Raw genomic sequence first — 20,043 nt, 5'->3', positions numbered from 1 at the left:
AAATGATAATACCATGCTATTAAGTGGATATCATGTTAATGTCACCCAATTAGGAAGATGTAATGAAAACAAGCTAGCTTATTTGTCTGTAAATTGAATTTCACCTATTGTGTAAACAATGCTCTCAGAATTCCCTTGCACTCTCCTTAGAATATTCTACATTCTAAATAAGGATCTTTCTAAAAGCTTTTCCAGTGAAGTGTTTCTTTTGGTTAAATCACAATAAGCTGGACTGAGAGGAGGTATTTCCAGGGGCATGTTTACGTCAGGGAAGGAAAAGGGTGCACATAGTTTGCATCCCCAAATCTTCGCCTACTTTTTCAACAAAAATCTACCTGCAGAAAATCAGTTGCAACTGCACATACTTTGCATCCACAGCAAGTTACAAAGCAAAAGAATGCGTGCACTTTTGCTTTGAAAATTGGTGCAATTTCTTCAGGCAAAAGGTGAGCAAAGACTAATAGTCAGTTTTCTCAAATGAGAGAGCCAAACCAATAGGAGTGCCCCAGGGTTAGGTTCTGGGACCACTGTTATTTAACATATTTTTTAATGATCTGGAAAAGGGAGCAATGATTGAAATGATGAGATCTGTAGATAAATCAAAATTATTTAAAGTTGTTAAAGCACAAAGCAGACTGAGGATCTGTTATGTTTGACTGGTCACAGACAGGCACAGTAACCAGCCGCACTTACCCCATGCACACTGAGGCCCCGGATGCCGCCGAAGTGTGTCGTGTGGCAGGGACACCGCCAAGACACCGCTCCCCCTCCTCTCCGTGCAAGCCTTAGGCACGTACGCATACATCTGCATGTACCTTAAAGGCCCTAAGTGGGAAAGTTGCTTCACACACCTAGTGATGATCTCGTCCAGTGCCCTATTTAAGACCTAGCCACTCTGCTCTTCCTTGCCTCAGCAAAGGGTCTTCTACCTTGCAGTGTGTGTGTTGCCTAGCATTCCTGATTCCTGTGCCTCGTCCAGCCTTGCCTTGCCCAGCTTCCCTCATCCAGCCCACCTTGTCCAGCCTCACTTTATCTTATCCATCCTGTCCAGCGTCATCAGTGTGTCTTTGTCCACTCTTGGCCTGACTCTCCAGATCTTAACTTTTTGCTTTGATCTGACCACAGTTGCCTGCCACCTGGACCTGACCTGACCACGATTGCCTGCCACCTGGACCTGACTATGATAGTCTGTCACCTGTATATATGACCCCTTAACTGGATCTGACCACTCTTCCTTGACCTATCTCACACTCCGTTAGTCTGCTGCCTGCACTGACCCTGTGTGCTTTTCTGGCAGCCGGCGGGACCTAGGCGGATCACTAGGCTGATGAAGATAACTAATCTTCATCAGCCTAGTGATCCGCCTAGGTCCCGCCGGCTGCCAGAACCCAAGGGCTTTATCTGCGGGGAAGGCAGCTGATAAAAGTGAAGCTACAGATTGTCCTGCTACAGGGCGCATTTGCCAGCTACTGGCAGAGACCTTGTGAGTTCGCCCTTGAGGCACAAAGGGCTCACACATCTGGTACCTGTTAGTGAGGCCATGAGTTTGGCAGTCTTTCCTTTGGCCTCTGCTATCGCTGGCTTAGCATACCAGCTCCAGGTCCCGAGCGGATCATTCCTTTCCCAAAGGGGTGAGGCCCAGTCTAGTGCTGTGTTAACCAACAAGGAAAGAATATGTCACTTTGACTCATTCTGTTGGAAACAAGGGTGCCTACAAATTCAAACTGCATCTGACATTGGTTGAGGAAGCCTCTACGTTTTAGTGGATCTCCATCATTCCTCAGAGGCGGAGACAAGTAGAGCATGGGAGTAGCAGGCTGCAAGATGGGTGGCAGACTCAAAGCTGGGGCAGGATGGGCTGCAATATCCAGCCATAGCCATATTCCTTGTTGGGTAGCATAGCGCCAGACTGGGCCTCACCCCTTTGGGAAAGGAATGATCCACTCTTGGGGGATTTGGCATGCTTCCTGCAAGATTTAGGAAAATATTCAATGAGCTCAGTTGCACAGCTTCCAAGACATCTGAACTCCTACAAATTAAGGAAGTCTCCCAGTCTGTAGGAGAGTATACAGTGCTACAGTGCACTTCTGTACCCTGGCTTCTGAGCTTCAATAGGGCAGTGACAGCCTGATTGCAATTTTCTTACAAGAACCTTTGGAGTACATTAAAAGTGAGCTGGCCACCCGGGACCTGCTAGACACCTTGGAAGGCCTGATTAGCCTAACCATATGGCTAGACATGAAGTTCCAGGAACGGGCCAAAGAGAGAGGCTCGGCTGTTGCGTTCGTGCCTCTTCTTGCCCCTCGCTCCACCCTCTCTACCTTGTGGTGACTCCCTTCAGCTCTGACGGACAGATGCTGCTGCGGCTTCTCCCTGCCTCTTGGTCCCGGTATCCCCGGGCTGGCTTGACGCTATGGATCCACCATGTTCTTGATGACATAAGGGCGCGCATGCGTGCGCGCTCCAGACTTTGTACCAGCAAGGGCGCGAACCTCGGGGGCGCCCCCGTAGTGACGTCATCCAGTTTCCATTTAAAAGGCCTTTGTTTGCTAACCTTAAAAGAGTTAGCAAGGAACTCCACTTGGACTTGCTTCAGCAGTCCACGCCACTTGCAACAAGGAACTCCATTTGGACTTGCTTCGGCAGTCCACGCCACTTGCAACAAGGAACTCAACGGGACTTGCTTCGGCAGTTCACGCTACTTACAACAACGACCCGAGTCAGCCAGGAGAAACATTCTCCACTGCTTGGCCTTTTCAAACTTACCAGGAGTACCTGCTCCTCGGGGGCTCCGCTCTCTCTTCTTGTTTTCAGATTGCCAAGACGGGATCCGGTACTCGCTCCTCAAGGGCCTACGTCCCTGTATACTCGGAAGACTCCTCATTGCCTGGAAGCGATCGCAGACGTGAGCACTGTGAGTTCTATTGCAGATAGGAATTGGTACTCGCTCCACGAGGGCCTATATTCCTATTCTCTGAAGACTCCCTTCTGTCTAAGACGTTATCGCAGGTACGGAGATCGTGAGTTATATTGGCAGATTGCAGATAGGAACCGGTACTCACTCCACGAGAGCCCATGTTCCTAGAATCCTTTACAGACTCTTTTCTACTCTAGAAGCCATTCCATATACAGCTATTGTGAGTTCTTATTACAGACAGTCCAGAGGAACCAGTGCTCGCCTACGGCTCCTGCTCCTGAATGTACTAAAGATTCTCTGTTGCATAGAGACCATTGCAGACATTTACAATTGTGAGTGTACCATCTTCTACTGGTTATGTATCTTGCATACCCTGTCTACTCACTACCTATAGTCTCTCTCTACAGCTCAGCAACCCAGAGATTATAATTCCAGTATCAGAAGGACTTCAGCCCTACGGTTACATCGACTCACTACTGCCACCACTGGTGGCTCAACTTCCAGTTTAATAAAAGAACTATCTGTGTTTGTTTCATATTCCAGCCTAGCCGGTGGTTCCTCTCAGGATCTCCTCCTGGGGGCGCTGTCATCTACCATCGGCCCAGAGATTCACCATTTCCTTTAAGTGGTCTTTCCTTACACTACTAGCAGCATCATACAGACTGCCACTCCGTGGGTGCCAACCACTACAGACCACTAACCCCGCTTACGGAAGTCTTAACAGACAGCTACTCTTCTTTCTATGGGACTTATCAACAGCCTAACATATATAGAGTGCTACTCGTAGCAGAAGCGTGATAGATTGCTATCCCTGTAGTGTAGTACAATAGATAGCAAACTCTGCCCTCTTGGCGGCGCATCACTACAGATAGCTAGCTCCGCCCTCCTGACAGGGTAAGCATAACTCCTCCTCTCTGAGAGGTTGATCACCAACAGATTGCTAACTCCTCCCCTCTGGAGGAGTAGATCATTACATCGGCTCACCGCCCCGTTTGCCTCGCCTTGAATTTCCAGCATGCAAGTTTTGCCCTTTCAAAATTCTGCTGCCTGCCGCGGCGCCCCTTAAGTCTCGGCGCCCTAGGCACAGGCCTAGCTCGCCTAGTGGTTCCTCTGGCCCTGCCTGCCATTCTCTCTTGGCTGGGCAGACCACTCCTCCAGACCACTGAAGTTGCTACAAAAGAAGACACTCAGTTTGAGGTCCAGAAAATATTAGAGATTCCCAAAGAGTCCAAAATCAGCTGCAATGTCTTATATCCTGGAAGAACTATGGACTCAAAAAGAATTGTTGGGAGCCAGCCTCCAACATGTAAGCTCCCCAACTCATAGCTGAATTCCACAGGAGATACCCCTGGAAACCCAAGCCCAGAAAATGGGTAGGGGCTTTGGAGGGGGGGGGGGGTTACTGTTACATTTGGCTGGTCGTTGGCAGGCCCTGCCACCAGCTGCACTTACCCTGTGCACACTGAGGTCCTGGTCACCGCTGAAGAGTGCCGCATGGCAGGATTGCTGCCAGGACACTGATCCCCCTTCTCTATGTGCCAGCCTTAGGTGTGTGCACAACCACACACACCTTAAAGGCCATGCGGTGGGAAAGCTGCTTCATGGCACCTAGTTATGATCTCACCCAGTGCCCTATTTAAGGCCAAGCCGCTCTGCTCTTCCTTGCCTCAGCAATGGGTCTTCTGTATTGCAGTGCATGTTATCTAGCATTTCTGATTCCTGTGCCTTGTCCAATCTTGCCTTCTCCAGCCTCACCTTATCTTATCCACCTTGACCAGTGTTTTCAGTATGTCTTTGTCCATTCTTGGCCTGACTCTTCTGATCTTGATCTCGTCCTTGGACCTGATCATGATTACCTGCTGCCTGGACCTGACCCCCTTACCTGGACCTGACCACTCTTGCTAGCTGCCTGCCCTGACATTGGCCTGTCTCTGATTCCATTTGGTGTGCTTCTGGATTTTAGTTATCTTCACCAGCCTAGGAACCTGCCTAAGTCCTGCTGGCTGCAAGAACTCAAGGGCCTAACCTGCAGGGAAGGCAGTGGGTAAATATAAAGCTACAGACTGTCCTGCCATAAGCGTCATTGTTTTCATGATATTCACAATGAATATTCATTACAGACATCTGCATGGATCCTGTCCAAGAGCCAAGATAGTATGCTTGCCCTAAAAACAAGACCCATTTGTAGTCCTCAAGAGCTAGAGATGGGCAGCCCTGCTGTAAAGTTCACAACTCAATCAATGCACTCTGCTTTCCTTTGAATCCACATAGCTGCAATAAATTATGGATAATAAAAGTTAATTGCTTCCAAGTAGCAGGTCCGAGTACCACTCTCCCATACCTTGTTTATCCTAAATGATCTCTCTCTTGTATATTCTTTTTTAAACTGATCATCCCAGTTTCCTTTGAAGTAGATGGCATTCACCAGGACCAATCTAGTTAGTTCATCAATAGTTCCCGGAGTCAAGAGATTCTGGATCTTACCTTTGGGAGACAAGGGAAATTTCTTTTATACTAGACATACCTAGGTTGATATTCAATGCCATTTGTCTGGGTAAGCTTGGATTTAGCCAGACAAATGGTGACATTTGAATATCCAGCTATGGTTCGAGGCTGTCACTTGGCTGGCTAACATTTTATAAGGCTAAAAGGTTAGCCAGTTAAGACAGGAGCAGGGAGGAGGCATTCCAGAATGGTGCTTCTTATCCAAATAATATGTAGATTCATCAAAAAGTGTTAATAAGGCATGCGCTAAGAAAAAGTGCGTTTATGGAAATATTAGAATTACCACACCCTGAAATAATCCCTATTTTCACTGAGAGAGAGAGAGAGAGAGAGCGAGAGAGAGACTAGAAGGCCCTCATAGTAGTTAAGCATTTACATTTCTATAGGAGGGCTATCTAATAGGTCGAGGTGAGGTGTTGGTGGTGGTTTAAGGTTTAGGGGCCAGTTTCACATGTAGAGTGAGATGTACGAACAGCACAGTACACCTTGGTGAAGATTTGACATTATTTGGAATGAGGAAAGTCTCAAAAAGATTAAATTTCTACTATGTTCTCTCACCCTAGCTTGATAGACTCTATAACAGGGTACCATTAAGCTAGGGTGAGATAACATAGTACAAAATTTCATCTTTGTTCGGTCGATTCACTCTACATGCGAAACTGGCCCCTAAACCACCACCACCAACACCTCACCTTGACCTATTAGATGGCACGCCTATAGAGATATAAATATGTGCACACAGTGGGGCGGATTTTTAATGCCCTGTGCGCGTAAATCCAGCCAGATTTACGCGCGTTGGCACGCCTATTTTGCATAGGCTGCCGGCGCGCGCAGAGCCCCGGGACGCGCGTAAGTCCCGGGGCTTTGTAAAAGGGGCGTGTCGGGGGCGTTGCAGAATGACGTGGCGTTTCGGGGGCGTGACATGGCGTTTCGGGGGCGGGCCCGGGGGCGTGGCGTCAGCCCGGGGGCCTGGTCGAGGCCTCCGGACCAGCCCCCTGGTCGGGTGATGGCGCGCCAGCAGTCCACTGGCGCGCGCAGATTTACGTCTGCTTTTAGCAGGCGTAAATCTGCCAACAAAGGCCCCTCTGAGGGCCTTTGTTGGCAGATTTACGCCTCGGAGGGAACATGCAAAAAATTTGCATTTGCGTCGTGCGTTATTTTTCATAACACATGTGTTATGGCGTTATTGCGTGCATTAATGCTATAATGCATTTTGATGAATGACCCTGTAACTTAGTTGAATAATTCAGCTGTCTTAAAGTTAGCCAAATAAACATATCCAGCTAACTTTAAGATAGCAGAGTACATTCAGTGGCTTTACTACCCTTAGTGTCTCGACAAGGTTAGCTAGATAAGTTTATCCACTCCAGCAAACTTGCCTAGCCAGATAGCGGCTGAAAACATATCCCACTATATTCTTCTTTCTAAACATCTCTTCTCAAAGGTGGGAAGATGATGAAGTAACCTTTTGCGAAACAGTTTTTAGTAACCTGCTCTTCAGACTATCTCCTTGCATCACTGCTAATTAGGAAATACCCTAGAGAGATGCAAATAAGTCTGGTTTTCAGGACAACTACCATGAGATTTATTTGCCTGCATAGGGCTCTAATTTGCCACATTATATAATTTGGTTACTCTAAAAACCAGGCCTGATTTCTGCCCTCCGGGATTGAATATTTCATCCTCTGCTACCTGGTAAAAAGGTATGGGGAGGCTATAGTTATTACTCACTTTCTGTTTTTGATTCCACCCAGGCATTTATGAGTTTTCTGGATTTTTCAAACTCTGCACGAAAGCTGACTTTCTCCAGATTTGCCTGGTAGAACTTCTTAGTAGATTCCAGGAATTCCTGCAAGGAGATGCCAAACACATTAACTGGAAAATACCACCATGAAGCTCAATTCCTCAGGACTGTAAAGGAAAGGAGACACACATCAATGAAAGCGCAAAATACCGCAGGGAGGGAAGGAGGAGGAGGGAGCTCATAGGAATGGCAGAAAAAGGAGGAATGGAGAAATGAGAGACTGCAAGAAGGGAGAAACCATAGGGAAGAAGAGGGGGGTGAGAGAGCATGGGGAAGGACTCGATCCCAGTTGGGTAGGGGAAAGGCAGATCATGGCCACAGGATTTATGGCTCTTCCTTTATCCCATGCATTCTTTTCCTGTCAGCAGATGGTTCTAGGATAGGAAGAAAATGGAAAACCTAGTATCAAAAAAGTCTGCTTTATTTCATGTGATGAGGTATAAATAAAATGTGCACCCTACTCCAATCACACTCTCCCTCAGCCTCCCCTAGCAGCACACTATACACTGACTGATGAACTGAAGCACAGCACTCAGGAGCTCTGGCAGAAGCAGGATGATCTTTCCTTACAGGACAGAAGGAAATTAACTTAGGAGGAAGTGGAAGGTGATACATGGAGGCCCTCTAGCAGTCCAGATTCAGCAGAGGTGCACAATGTCACGCTGTTGCTGGCATCACTTCCCCACTCAGTTCACAGTCTTACGTCCCTGTCTAGGTCTTCAATGCCAGGCATCAGCAGGGAAAATTATACATTAATGGGCGGATTTTAAAAGGCCCGCGCGCGCCGGCGGCCTATTTTGCATAGGCCGCCGGCGCGCGTAAAGCCCCGGGACGCGCGTAAGTCCCGGGGCTTTCGAAAAGGGGAGGGTGGGAGCGTGTCCGGGGGCGTTCCCGAAACAACGCGGCGTTTCGGCGGCGGGCCCGGGGGCGTGGTCGAGGCCTCCGGACCAGCCCCCGGGACCGGAGGACGGAGCGGGGCTGCTGGCGACGCGCGCAAAGGTAAGGGGGGGGTGGGTTAGGTAGGGGAAGGGAGGGGAAGGTGGGGGAAGGGCAAAGAAAAGTTCCCTCCGAGGCCGCTCCGATTTCGGAGCGGCCTCGGAGGGAACATGCAGCTCGCGCTGGGCTCGGCGCGCGCAGGTTGCACAAATGTGCACCCCCTTGCATGCGCCAACCCTGGATTTTATAAGATACGCGCGGCTATGCGCGTATCTTATAAAATCCAGCGTACTTTTTAAAAATCTGCCCCTTCACATTTTGGACATCTAATGCATCTATTCTTCATTTCGCCATTTAAAAGATTAATGGCATAAAAAAATGCTTAAAACTGGAGACACTGTAACTATGTATTGATGCTTTGATTTTAGCACAGATGTAAATAATATCAAGCACCTGACACACCAAGTTAAAGAAAATCCTGTGGGGACATGTAAAATAGTTCATGGCTTCAGCGATATCTGGAGATAAAATAGCACTGAAAGTACGATGCTACCATCCACATTTACAATTCAGTCTCAACTTCGGCTCTATTTTCAGTTTTCAGTAGTGCAGAACACTTAAATGCAGTCAGCTTACTTCAATAAATTCATAGCTCTCTTCTCCAAAGAGCCTGTTGGCGGTTCTGAGCAGATAGTTTGCTCCAGGTTTGTTGATCTCTGCCAGAAGTGACTGGAACCCAGTATGGATCTCTTTGGCTTTGGAAAAGTGAAGTGCCTGTTCAAAGAAAAAAACAAATAGATATACACCACATTTCTCCATTATTCTTGTGCCTTTAGGAGTGTGTTCTATCTAGAAACACCTTAGCTTCCTACCGACCACAGCCCATCACTTACCACCAGCTTCATGCACAAAGTTTCTCACTGAATCACCTCCCTCCCTCACCCAGCACCCCCTACCCCCCCTGCAGCTCCAGAAGTGGAAGAGATGCAAATTGTGTTACCAAAAAGGGAAAACATTTGCTCCTTCTATGTCACTTAGTTATTGAGTGGCGATCTCTCTTAAACAATTCCATTTCAGATTCACACATATGCATGGATTTCAGATGTATGTTTGTCCTAAAAGGTAGGCTCCTTTAATTCTGACTAAAACTTTAAGAGGAAATTGCTTGACTGGATTATGCACCAGCCACTTTTTAGCCTCTGAGTGTCCTTAATGAGAACAGTTCGTGCTCCTGCAAAAGGTGAGTCTGCAACTGTGCTACTGTCTGATCTATAGCAGCTGTTTTCTTTACTGCCTAAGGAGTACACCGCATTTTTCAACACAGATATGTTTTTCATGGACATTAGTTTGGTAGCACAAGTTGGAACAAAAAATTACTTTAAAAAAAAAATATATATATATATGCATGTGGAGGAAAGGCAATGATGATATAAAGGCTTAACCACTTTCTGAAATATGAAGGTAGCCCAAATGTAAGAGCGTTATCCCTCACGCAATCTTGCGTTTTTAGATTATGATTTCAGGAGATTCTGCTAGTATATGATTATAATTTTTAGCTGTTGGATATTTTGGTAGACTATGGCAGCCATCACATGACCTGTAGATTGCTGCCGTGGGGAGGGAGGGTTGAATCAGCTGCCAGTGTATCGGACCCTTTGATGTTTAGGGGAGTCTCTTTCAGTGACAGTGGCCGATGCTGTTACAGAAGCTATTGTCTGCCTGGGATCTGTGTTAGTCACTTGAACCTCGGTGACTGAAGCTGCACTGACCTGTGAACCGTAGTTGTCCCTGGTGAGGGTTACGGCTTGTAACAGAAGTGAGCACTGAGTAAGCTTGCGCTACAGAAGCCACATTTGCCATAATCTATGTCTGCTCCAGGACTCGCACTGGCTATTTTATGTGCACAAGGCTTTTTTATGCTGAGAACCACACTGAACTACTTTTGGTGACTATTTGTCCTGGAAATGCTCTGAAGGCTACTTCTCGGAGGGGGAAATGATCAATATTCAGCTGGCACGAAACATTTAGAGATTTTTTTTTTTTTTAATTCTGTGATGATAAAAATACCCTAACTTTGAGGAAATAAGAGCTGATGCTGATTTACAGTCTGAACAAATGGTAGTAGCTGTCCCAAAAAAGGAAACCTTTCACTCACTACAAAACATTTAATTATTAATTATTGTAAAAGCCAAAAAAAAGACCTGCCTGAACGCTTTAAAGAAAGGAACTTTGCCGTGCTATAATGCTAAGTATAGCAGCGAACTGGGGTCAGAGCTAGGAATGAGCTGGCACGAAGCGGATTCAGAGCTGGGAGGGAGGGTGGGGGAGTGCAGCTCATGTATAAACCACAAGCAAACAGCTGTATTCAGGGGTTTCATCTCCACTGAGCAACAAATCTGCTACACTTTAAAGGCACGATTGGCATAAGGATGCGTGCACAGAAACCCCATTTTTTGTGTGCAAATCACCATTTGAAAATCGGTTTGGGGTTCTGTGTGTGTAAAAGTATGCAGAACACAATTGTGCATGTATTTTTATACAGATAAGTAGGTGCATAAATCCACATTGAAAATTCAAGCTAAAGCCTTATGCAGGACTTTGAGAGTTACCATTTAACAGCAATAATAAAAGAAATCTGGTCCTCTACACCCTTTACTTTTCTTGAAAGCAAAATTGAGCTACCTTCCAGCAGAGGATTTCTTAAGAGCAGTGCAGTGTCCTGGGCAACAAATGACTCTTTATACTGACTGCAGTAGGAGTGCCAGGTACCTCTTGCACATACAAAACTGAAGTTATCAGATATATTTTAGTCACTTTGCAGAACATCTCCCAATATGAACAATGTATTACTTCCTTCAGACGTACCTGTGCCATCTGGGCTGCAGTGTTACCTCTGGCACCCAGGAAGACCATGGCCAGAGCAGAGGAGATACTCATGGGGGAAATGAACACATTTTTTTGACAGTTCTGTCTATTGAGAGTTTTAAAAAGATCAAGGGCAAAAGCTGTATTTACTTCACTGACAGCTTCCATTGTGAAGAACCTGGAACAAAAAAACAAAACAAAACAAACAAACATGAAATACAGTGTAACACCAGATTTTTTCCTGTTGAGTAAAGGACTCACACTTTAAATAAGGACTTGGGCCCGACTTCCTTCCTGAAAACTCTGGTTTGGATCCTTCCACGGGGAGAAGGATTTAACCTTCAGAGCCCAAGCTCTACTGATCAGCCGAAAGCAGAATCTCTTTTGTAGTTATCTCACAACTAGAGGAGGGAGAGGTCATCACAAACTTCAGTGCAACTTTTGTGAGGGGGAGTCATATCAGGACTGACACTACCATATCGCTTTCTACTGCTACCAAAATGGCATATCATGACAGCAAAGGACAGAGGCACTACACACAAATGACAACCATCTGATCAAATCACTGTACCATATTCCTGTAACATGTAGGAGCAGATTTAGAATCTCATCAAGAAGAGACAGCAAACCACACTAGTACCACCATGCTGCTCTAGATTTCCTGTATATCTGTGCTATCCTGCTGACACCCCTCTAGGCATGCAGGATAGTAATGGGATTTTAACATTAATTATTACTAATGTAGGCCATGTAACTGTAATATTAAAAAGGCAAAAAAAAGCACCTCAAGTTAATTTAAATCCATACTTAATATTGGGTGCAGCTGGTCAAAATGGCACAGAGGAGTGCCTCAGGGATCTGTATTGGGACCCCTACTTTTCAATATATTTATAAATGATCTGGAAAGAAATACGACGAGTGAGATAATCAAATTTGCAGATGACACAAAATTGTTCAGAGTAGTCAAACCACAAGCAGATTGTGATAAATTGCAGGAAGACCTTGTGAGACTGGAAAATTGGGCATCCAAATGGCAGATGAAATTTAATGTGGATAAGTGCAAGGTGATGCATATAGGGAAAAATAACCCATGCTATAATTACACAATGTTGGGTTCCATATTAGGTGCTACAACCCAAGAAAGAGATCTAGGCGTCATAGTGGATAACACATTGAAATTGTCGGTTCAGTGTGCTGCGGCAGTCAAAAAAGCAAACAGAATGTTGGGAATTATTAGAAAGGGAATGGTGAATAAAACGGAAAATGTCATAATGCCTCTGTATCGCTCCATGGTGAGACCGCACCTTGAATAATGTGTACAATTCTGGTCGCCGCATCTCAAAAAAAGATATAATTGCAATGGAGAAGGTACAGAGAAGGGCTATCAAAATGATAAGGGGAATGAAACAGCTCCCCTATGAGGAAAGACTAAAGAGGTTAGAACTTTTCAGCTTGGAGAAGAGACGGCTGAGGGGGGATATGATAGAGGTGTTTAAAATTATGAGAGGTCTAGAACGGGTAGATGTGAATTGGTTATTTACTCTTTCGGAGAATAGAAAGACTAGGAGGCACTCCATGAAGTTAGCATGGGGCACATTTAAAACTAATCGGAGAAAGTTCTTTTTTACTCAACGCACAATTGGACTCTGGAATTTGTTGCCGGAGGATGTGGTTAGTAGGGATGTGAATCATTTTTTGATGATTTAAAACAATCGTCAGATATATTTTAAATCGTCAAAAATCGTTAGAGCCGCGATACAATAGCAATTCCCCCGATTTATCGTCAAAAAATTGTAAATCAGGGGAGGGGGGAGGGCGGGAAAACCGGCACACCAAAACAACCCTAAAACCCACCCCGACCCTTTAAAACAAATCCCCCACCTTCCCGAACCCCCCAAAATGTTTTAAATTACCTGGGGTCCAGTGGGGGGGGGGTCCTGGCACGATCTCCCGCTCTCGGGCCACGGCTGCGTTAATAGAAATGGCGCCGGTGGCCCTTTGCCCTTACCATATGACAGGGCAAAGGTAGCACCGGTGCCATTTTGGTTCCTGTCACCCGACGTCACGAGTGCAGGAGATCGCTGACGATCAGATCCCTGACGATCAGATTTCCCTCCCCCCCCCAGCCAAAATCGATCGTTAAGACGATCGATCACACGATTCACATCCCTAGTGGTTAGTGCAGTTAGTATAGCTGTGTTTAAAAAAGGATTGGATAAGTTCTTGGAGGAGAAGTCCATTACCTGCTATTAAGTTCACTTAGAGAATAGCCACTGCCATTAGCAATGGTAACATGGAATAGACTTAGTTTTTGGATACTTGCCAGGTTCTTATGGCCTGGATTGACCACTGTTGGAAACAGGATGCTGGGTTTGATGGACCCTTCGTCTGACCCAGTATGGCATTTTCTTATGTTCTTAAAACACTAAAGATCTCAATGCTCTCACTCTGAAATTTAAAGAGGGCCAGCAATGATCCTTCTCCCCTTCTAAACCACCTGGGGTTGTAGCGAGATCCTCCCAGTTGAGATTCTCCCAGCTGCCTCTAGAGGCAACCCTCCCCCCTCAAACATGAAAGCCCAACCTTCAAGTCTTCCCCTCCCAATAGCAAGAGAGTCCCCACCCCATTCCGACTCCTCTGGGCTAATCTTATTCCTCCCTGGTGGCCTAGTGGGGCCTAGAACACCATCTAGGCTCAGGGCTGGCTGTTCACTAAAGTGAAAATGGACCAGCCAGCCCTCTTATTAGGTATGCTCTGTGCCATTTTTACTTTAGTGAGCAGCCTTCCTGAAGCCTAAGGGGCATTCTGGGCTCCACTAGGCCACCAGGAAGGAATACAGCTAGCCCAGAGAGCTCAGGTGGGGTTCTGTTGCTATTGGGGGAGAGGGGATGAATGCTCAAAGGGGGAGTCTTTCATGAGTGGTGGTTTGAAGGCCAGGGGCTTTCATGTTTAAGGGGGTGGGCTGGGGGCATTGCCCCATTTGAGAGTCGCTTCTAGAGGCAGTGGGTGGGGATGGGACGGTGTCTTGCTAGACCCCTGCATGGCCTTTCACACCTTCAGGAGAGTGCTATTTTCATCTGTCATGACCTTATAGGAACCTGAGTCCACCATAATGGGAAATTTGGGCTATTTCCTTGTGGTGTTTTTCTCTGGGGAGAAAATACAATGCGGCTTCAAAACTGCAGTACCTCAGCTGCGAAGCCCCCCACAATATTTTTTGCAGGATAGTGAATGTCCCCCTAAGTTTGTACTTGAGGCAATGGTGATTTGCCCAAGCTCACAATGAATGCCATTGCAAGAGATGGGATTTGAATCCTGGCTTCACTGGTTCTTTGCTCACTACTCTAATCCCTAGGCTACTCCTCCACTCCAATATATGACATGAAAAAGTGTGGAGAAAGCAAACAGGACGCTGCCACTATGCTTTGTACATAGCAACTAGAAAACATCTGATGAAACCATCAGATAGCAGGTTACAACAAACAAAAGGAAGTGCCTCACACAACGCATCATTAACCTGTTACAGGACTTTGTGGAGGAAATTAGTATAAGTAGGTGCATAAAGGTAGACAGATTTATGGAAGATATGTTCAATGGATTAAAACTAACCTAACAATCAGGGATTTTACCTTAGGCTGAGAGTATTCCTAAATCATAACTGCTGGAAAATAAAGTTTGCTTGCTTACCATAAACAGGAATTAGCCATGACATGTGGGTGATGATGGTTCCAAACAGACCCATCTCTTTAGCTCAGAAGAATTTTGATTATGGAGCATGTGCTGGCGTTCCCATATGTACACTGCCTTCTGAGCACCTCAGTCAACTGCAGAGCTGGGTGGGTATTAAGCATGGCTAATTCATCCTGCGCTCTACAGAGAACCTAATTTATGATAAGCAACCTTGTTTTCTCTGTCAACAAGCAGGGCTGAATTAGCCATGACACATGGAGAGTCCCAAGCTGAGGGTTGCAGTGGATCACTTATTGAAAAAGGCAATCTGGGTCCCTCTGTGGACAGCGGACTAGTGGGAATATAGACTATGCTAAACTGCTTGCCCAGTGTTACTGAAACTTCTTGAAAGACTGTCGAGACAGAAATGGGATATGAAGGTGTGAACCAATGACCAAGTTGCAGCTTTGCAGATGTCTTCAATGGAGATGGCTCTTAGGTGAGCAACTGAAGCAGCTGTGCCTCTTATTTGATGAGCCTTGACAAAGTCTGTGATCTGGAGGCCAGCCAGAGCATAGCAATGTATAATAAAATCTGCTAGCCAGTTGGACAACATGTGCTTGGCAACAGCTATTCCCAATCTGTTAGGGTCGTAAGAGATGAAAAGCCTGACAATGTAGTTGAATTTTCTTCAGAATGTAGACCAAGGAGAGGAAATTACATCATTGGGCTGATCGGTCATGAAAATGGAGGCTCCTCATCCCCTCGGCTATTCTTTAAATATCATAGCCATTGCTACTCAAAATCACGTGGCATCAACAAGGAAAACTTACTGCACAAGACGGATGGCGGCCCAGCGTAAATCGCTAGATTTTAAGAAATTTTCATTCCATAAAGGGAGTGGTGATCAAGCAGCAGCTGAAAACAACATGGCACACCAAGATGGTCTAGAGCATACAGAGGGCCCAATGGAAGCAATGAGACAGCCAAATTTGGGCTTTCCTACTCGAGCGGAGCTTTGAGCGTGGTTTAGTGAACTTCGACAAGATATAAAAGATTATAAAACAGAGATGTCAGAATTAACGAGTGAATTGAGAGAGGAAATGGCCAAACTAGGCTGATGCATGATCGTTATCAAAAGTGCAGCGGAGTCTCTAACCACTGAGATGCAGTGACTCTGTGATACTATCTCCGCTATTCAAGTGGATTATTCTTCACTTCTGGACAAAGTCAAAGACATAGAGAATAGATCGAAAAGAGCAAACGTAAGAATCCAAGGGGTACCAGAGACCCCTGAATTCTTGGACTGCCACGAAGTGGTTAAAAAGATATGCCAACACATTTTGTTACAAGAACAATCTCCTGAGACATTGGATGTCCCACCTGCAATTACCATTGAGCTGGAGAGAGCACATCGCGCTTTGGGCCCAAAGTTTGCTAACCACTCTCGTGATATTATCACCTGTTTTCACAAATTCACAGTAAAAGTCAGGATCTTTGCTGTGATGCGCAAGTTACCTACCATAGTATGGGAGGGCCATACGATATCACTCTTTGCAGATATATCAGCAATTACCCTCAGACGACAAATGGAAATGAAGGAGATCACTGACATACTATGGCGGGAAAAAATTGCCTTAGATGGCTCTTCCCTTTTGGACTTGGATTTAACATACAGGGAGCATCTCATCAAGTAAGATCAAACAACGAAGCCGTCATGATACTTAAAGACGCAGGTTTGGCGATCCCTGTTGGGACCCTGAGACATCCCTACAAATGTCACAGAAGGCAGAGGCCCCGAGGTGGCAGAGGGTTGGCAAAGGAAGGTGGCAACTTCGGAGGAACTCAGATGGAGGAGTTACGGGATCTTCTAACATTTGAGTGCTACCACATATGGATATTATGCTTTTTATTTTCAGCATGTTACAGCGAAAGTGTAACAACACACCAAGCAATCCACTGTTGGTAACAATTTTGGCATTTGCTCACTGAAATAAGAGATGGCCAGTATATGTTGGTTTAGATATGTTGAATTTACCATAGAAAATGTTGCTGATCCTCCCGAGGGGATGGGTAACTTTAAGACTGGATGAAGATTCCTCCCCTATACAATTTTCATCCGCATTTAGTTAAATGTGGCTGCTATGGGAGGGAATGGGGAGAGGGAAAGAGGGGGGATCAAGATGGGAGGAGGGGAGGTGTGGGAAGGGGTAGAGGGGGTGCACTGGGGATAATGCTGAATGATATCTCTTGTATTGACAGTAATTTGTTAATTTTTGATATGCTTCAAATTTCAGGGTCTTTTCATTTAGGACTAATTCTTGTTCTTCTAGTGTAAGAATAGAAACTTTATACAATAGGGAGCGAATGGACACTATTTCCCTCACATTTTAGAATGGCTACATTTAAAATTTTGTCACTCAATGTCAAGGGGCTTAACTCCCATCACAAATGGAGATTTCTTTTCAGTGATTTGCAGCAGCTTCAAGTAGGGGTGGCCTGAATTCAGGAGACACATCTCAAATGTAGACATGAGTATTTAATGAATTCCACAGAATTTCCCTCACAATTTTTGTCAGCATCTATGAAGGAACATAAATACACTGGGGTTGGGATTCTTATACGCAGGATCTGATATTCGAATGCAAATACTGTTATAGGGATCCCAAGGGAAGGATTTTGATTTTAGTTATAATTGTTGGAGGAGAAATATATACTTTGATTAATATATACACATCCAATATTAGACAAGTGTCTTTTTTTTCCTCTGTTTCTGAGCTTATTTCCACCTATGCGGAGGGACATATAGTGGTTGCAAGGGATTACAACATTCAACTAACCCTGTTCTTGACAATTCTGGAGGCTTAAAAATGACCTGATCACAGGAAAGTAAACGATTTAAAGGTTTTATGGTAAAGAAGGGCCTTGTTGATGTGTGGAGAAATAGATATCCACACTTGAGGAACTACACATTCTTCTTGCCTGAACACAACACACATTCATGCATAGATAATATATGATAATGATGGATAAGGGCCTAGTGTCTAGAGTTGAGGCGGTAGAGATAAAACCGATCACTTGTTCGGACCATGTGCTGGTCTGGCTCTCCTTGGTTTTTGGAGGTTACGATAAGGGCCAACTATATTGGAAACTTAATGACAGCCTTTTAGACAATGAATCCCTTGTGATCCAATTACAAGAAGATATCCGAGGGTATTTAGTCTTTAATCACACAATTGATACCTCACCAATAATGCTGTGGGAGTGTCTAAAAATGGTAGTTAGGGGGAAATTAATTGCATATGCCTCACATAAAAAGAAACGTGAATGGAAACTAAGGGAAGAGTTGCTCCAACAAATAACACAACTAGAAGGTATACATAAACAAGGATCTTCCATTTCGATCTTGCGCCAATTAAATTTATACCGCTCACAGCTAGCAGATATTGATGCAGCTAAAATAGCACACCAACTAGAAAGGATCAGCCAACAATATTATGAAGGAGGCAATAAGGCAGGCAGGCTACTAGCTTGCAGATTAAAGGCTAAAGCCCTTCATAACAATGCAGTAAAGCTCAAGGATGAGGCTGGAAAAATTCTTACAGCAAACTCAGACATCAGAGTGTGTTTTTGTGCTTTTACTCAAATTTATATAGTGCGGACCTCATGATTGATACAAAGGATATAGATCAATATTTGGCTCCTATATCTCTTCCCAGTTTAGACTTTGCACAGAGAGAATATCTTGGTAAAGAGATAATGCAGATGGAAGTGGCAGCAGCCATTAAGAAATTAAAAGGGGGAAAATCACCTGGCCTAGATGGCTATACTGCCTGCTTTTATCGAAAATTTTCAGCGTTATTGATCCCATCTTTAACTAAAATGTTTAACGTTTTGCGAGGACAACACACTCTATATCAAGCCTCCAATGTTGCGGATATTACTATTTTGGTCAAGCCTGGATGAGACCAGCTGTGTGTGGCTCATATAGACCCATTTCACTAATTAATGTCGATTTAAAACTATTAGCTAAAATACTGGCTGATCAATTAACCCCCGCTGAACGACCTCCTGCAGTCGATCTCCTGCCGGCGCCATTTTCCGTACGGAAAACGATTCGCGGCAGGAGATCGCTCCCGGACCCCCGCTGGACCCCCAGGGACTTTTGGCCAGCTTGGGGGGGGCCTCCTGACCCCCACAAGACTTGCCAAAAGTCCAGCGGGGGTCCAGAACGACCTCCTGCAGTCGAATCGTGTTGGTCTATGGCCGCCGCCATTTTGCAACCGCCATTTTGCAAAATGGCGCCGGCTGAAGACAACACAATTCAATTGCAGGAGCCCGTTCCGGACCGCCACTGGACCCCCAGGTAATTTAAGGCATTTGGGGGGGGGGGTTCGGGAGGGTGGGGGATTTAATTTAAAGGGTCGGGGGTGGGTTTTAGGGGGTTTTAGTGTGCCGGTTTTCCTGCCATTGGTTTAGGGCAAGTAAGTACTTCCCTCCCAAAGTTGATGAAGTATTAAGGCATTTGGGGTGGGGGATTTAATTTAAAGGGTCGGGGTGGGTTTTAGGGGGTTTTAGTGTGCCGGCTCACGATTTTAACGATTTTCACGATATTTTAAACACCCAAACGGCAACAATACGATTCCCTCCCCCTCGCAGCCGAAATCGATCGTTAAGACGATCGAGGACACGATTCACATCTCTAGTATTAAATGTCTTTTGAACTATCTTCTCTTTTGGAGGCAGGACGTTTTATACCACCTTTCCTGCTTCTTGCTTGATTTTTCCCCTTTTGGGTTAATCTAATATTTTTTCCACTTGGAGCTGATAACCCATGGTACCTGGGAGTCAGTACACCAAAAATCTGGAAGAGGAAAGTCTTTCATCCAGAAAGATACACAGGTGTTACAAATTCCATCTAAAGCAAGGGATCCCAGTAAAGTGCACTAACAGGAGAAACAAAGAAGATACAACGTAAACTAACAATAACTTTGTTGCTATTGCGAGATGTTTTACATGAGGGAGTGAGAAGTGCCCCCACTGCCTAAGTCAATAAAAGAATCCAGAAAGAGAGTAAAGTACCCTTCTGGTGCTGTCTGAGGAGTTAGTCTGTCCAAAGGATTTATTGGAAGAGATTACATCTGGAACTAAGTTCTGATTAGCTATTGAGACTGTAGACATTCTAACCACCTTCAGTGTGAAGATTTAAGAATTAAATTAGGCATTAAAGAATGACTGAACTACATTCAATCTACTAGGATAATGGAGAAAGAAATTGGAGGACAAAAGGAATTCAGTGTAAATCTGAGAGCTTCCAGTTGAGAATAGAGACTTTGATGAAGAGCTG

The 20,043-nt window shown here is 45.2% G+C and overlaps 1 protein-coding gene across 1 annotated transcript in view; it reads right to left on the bottom strand.

The window, feature by feature from the left end:
• The window catches only part of LOC115085003 (serpin B6-like), a 44,291-nt gene that overhangs the window by 18,780 nt on the left and 5,468 nt on the right, over positions 1 to 20,043 (bottom strand). Inside the window, exons 2-5 of the mRNA XM_029590508.1 lie at positions 11,028 to 11,205; positions 8,799 to 8,936; positions 7,154 to 7,271; positions 5,259 to 5,401 (exon numbers count right to left, since the gene is read on the bottom strand). Coding sequence (XP_029446368.1) covers positions 5,259 to 5,401; positions 7,154 to 7,271; positions 8,799 to 8,936; positions 11,028 to 11,195 — 567 coding nt within the window. The 5' untranslated portion in view covers positions 11,196 to 11,205. The remainder of the gene's footprint in view (positions 1 to 5,258; positions 5,402 to 7,153; positions 7,272 to 8,798; positions 8,937 to 11,027; positions 11,206 to 20,043) is intronic.

Source organism: Rhinatrema bivittatum, chromosome 2 (assembly GCF_901001135.1).
Source record: "Rhinatrema bivittatum chromosome 2, aRhiBiv1.1, whole genome shotgun sequence".
NCBI classification, from domain to species: Eukaryota; Metazoa; Chordata; class Amphibia; order Gymnophiona; family Rhinatrematidae; genus Rhinatrema; species Rhinatrema bivittatum.
Note: the sequence above shows the minus strand (reverse complement) of the source record. Positions and strands in the feature narration are given on the sequence as shown.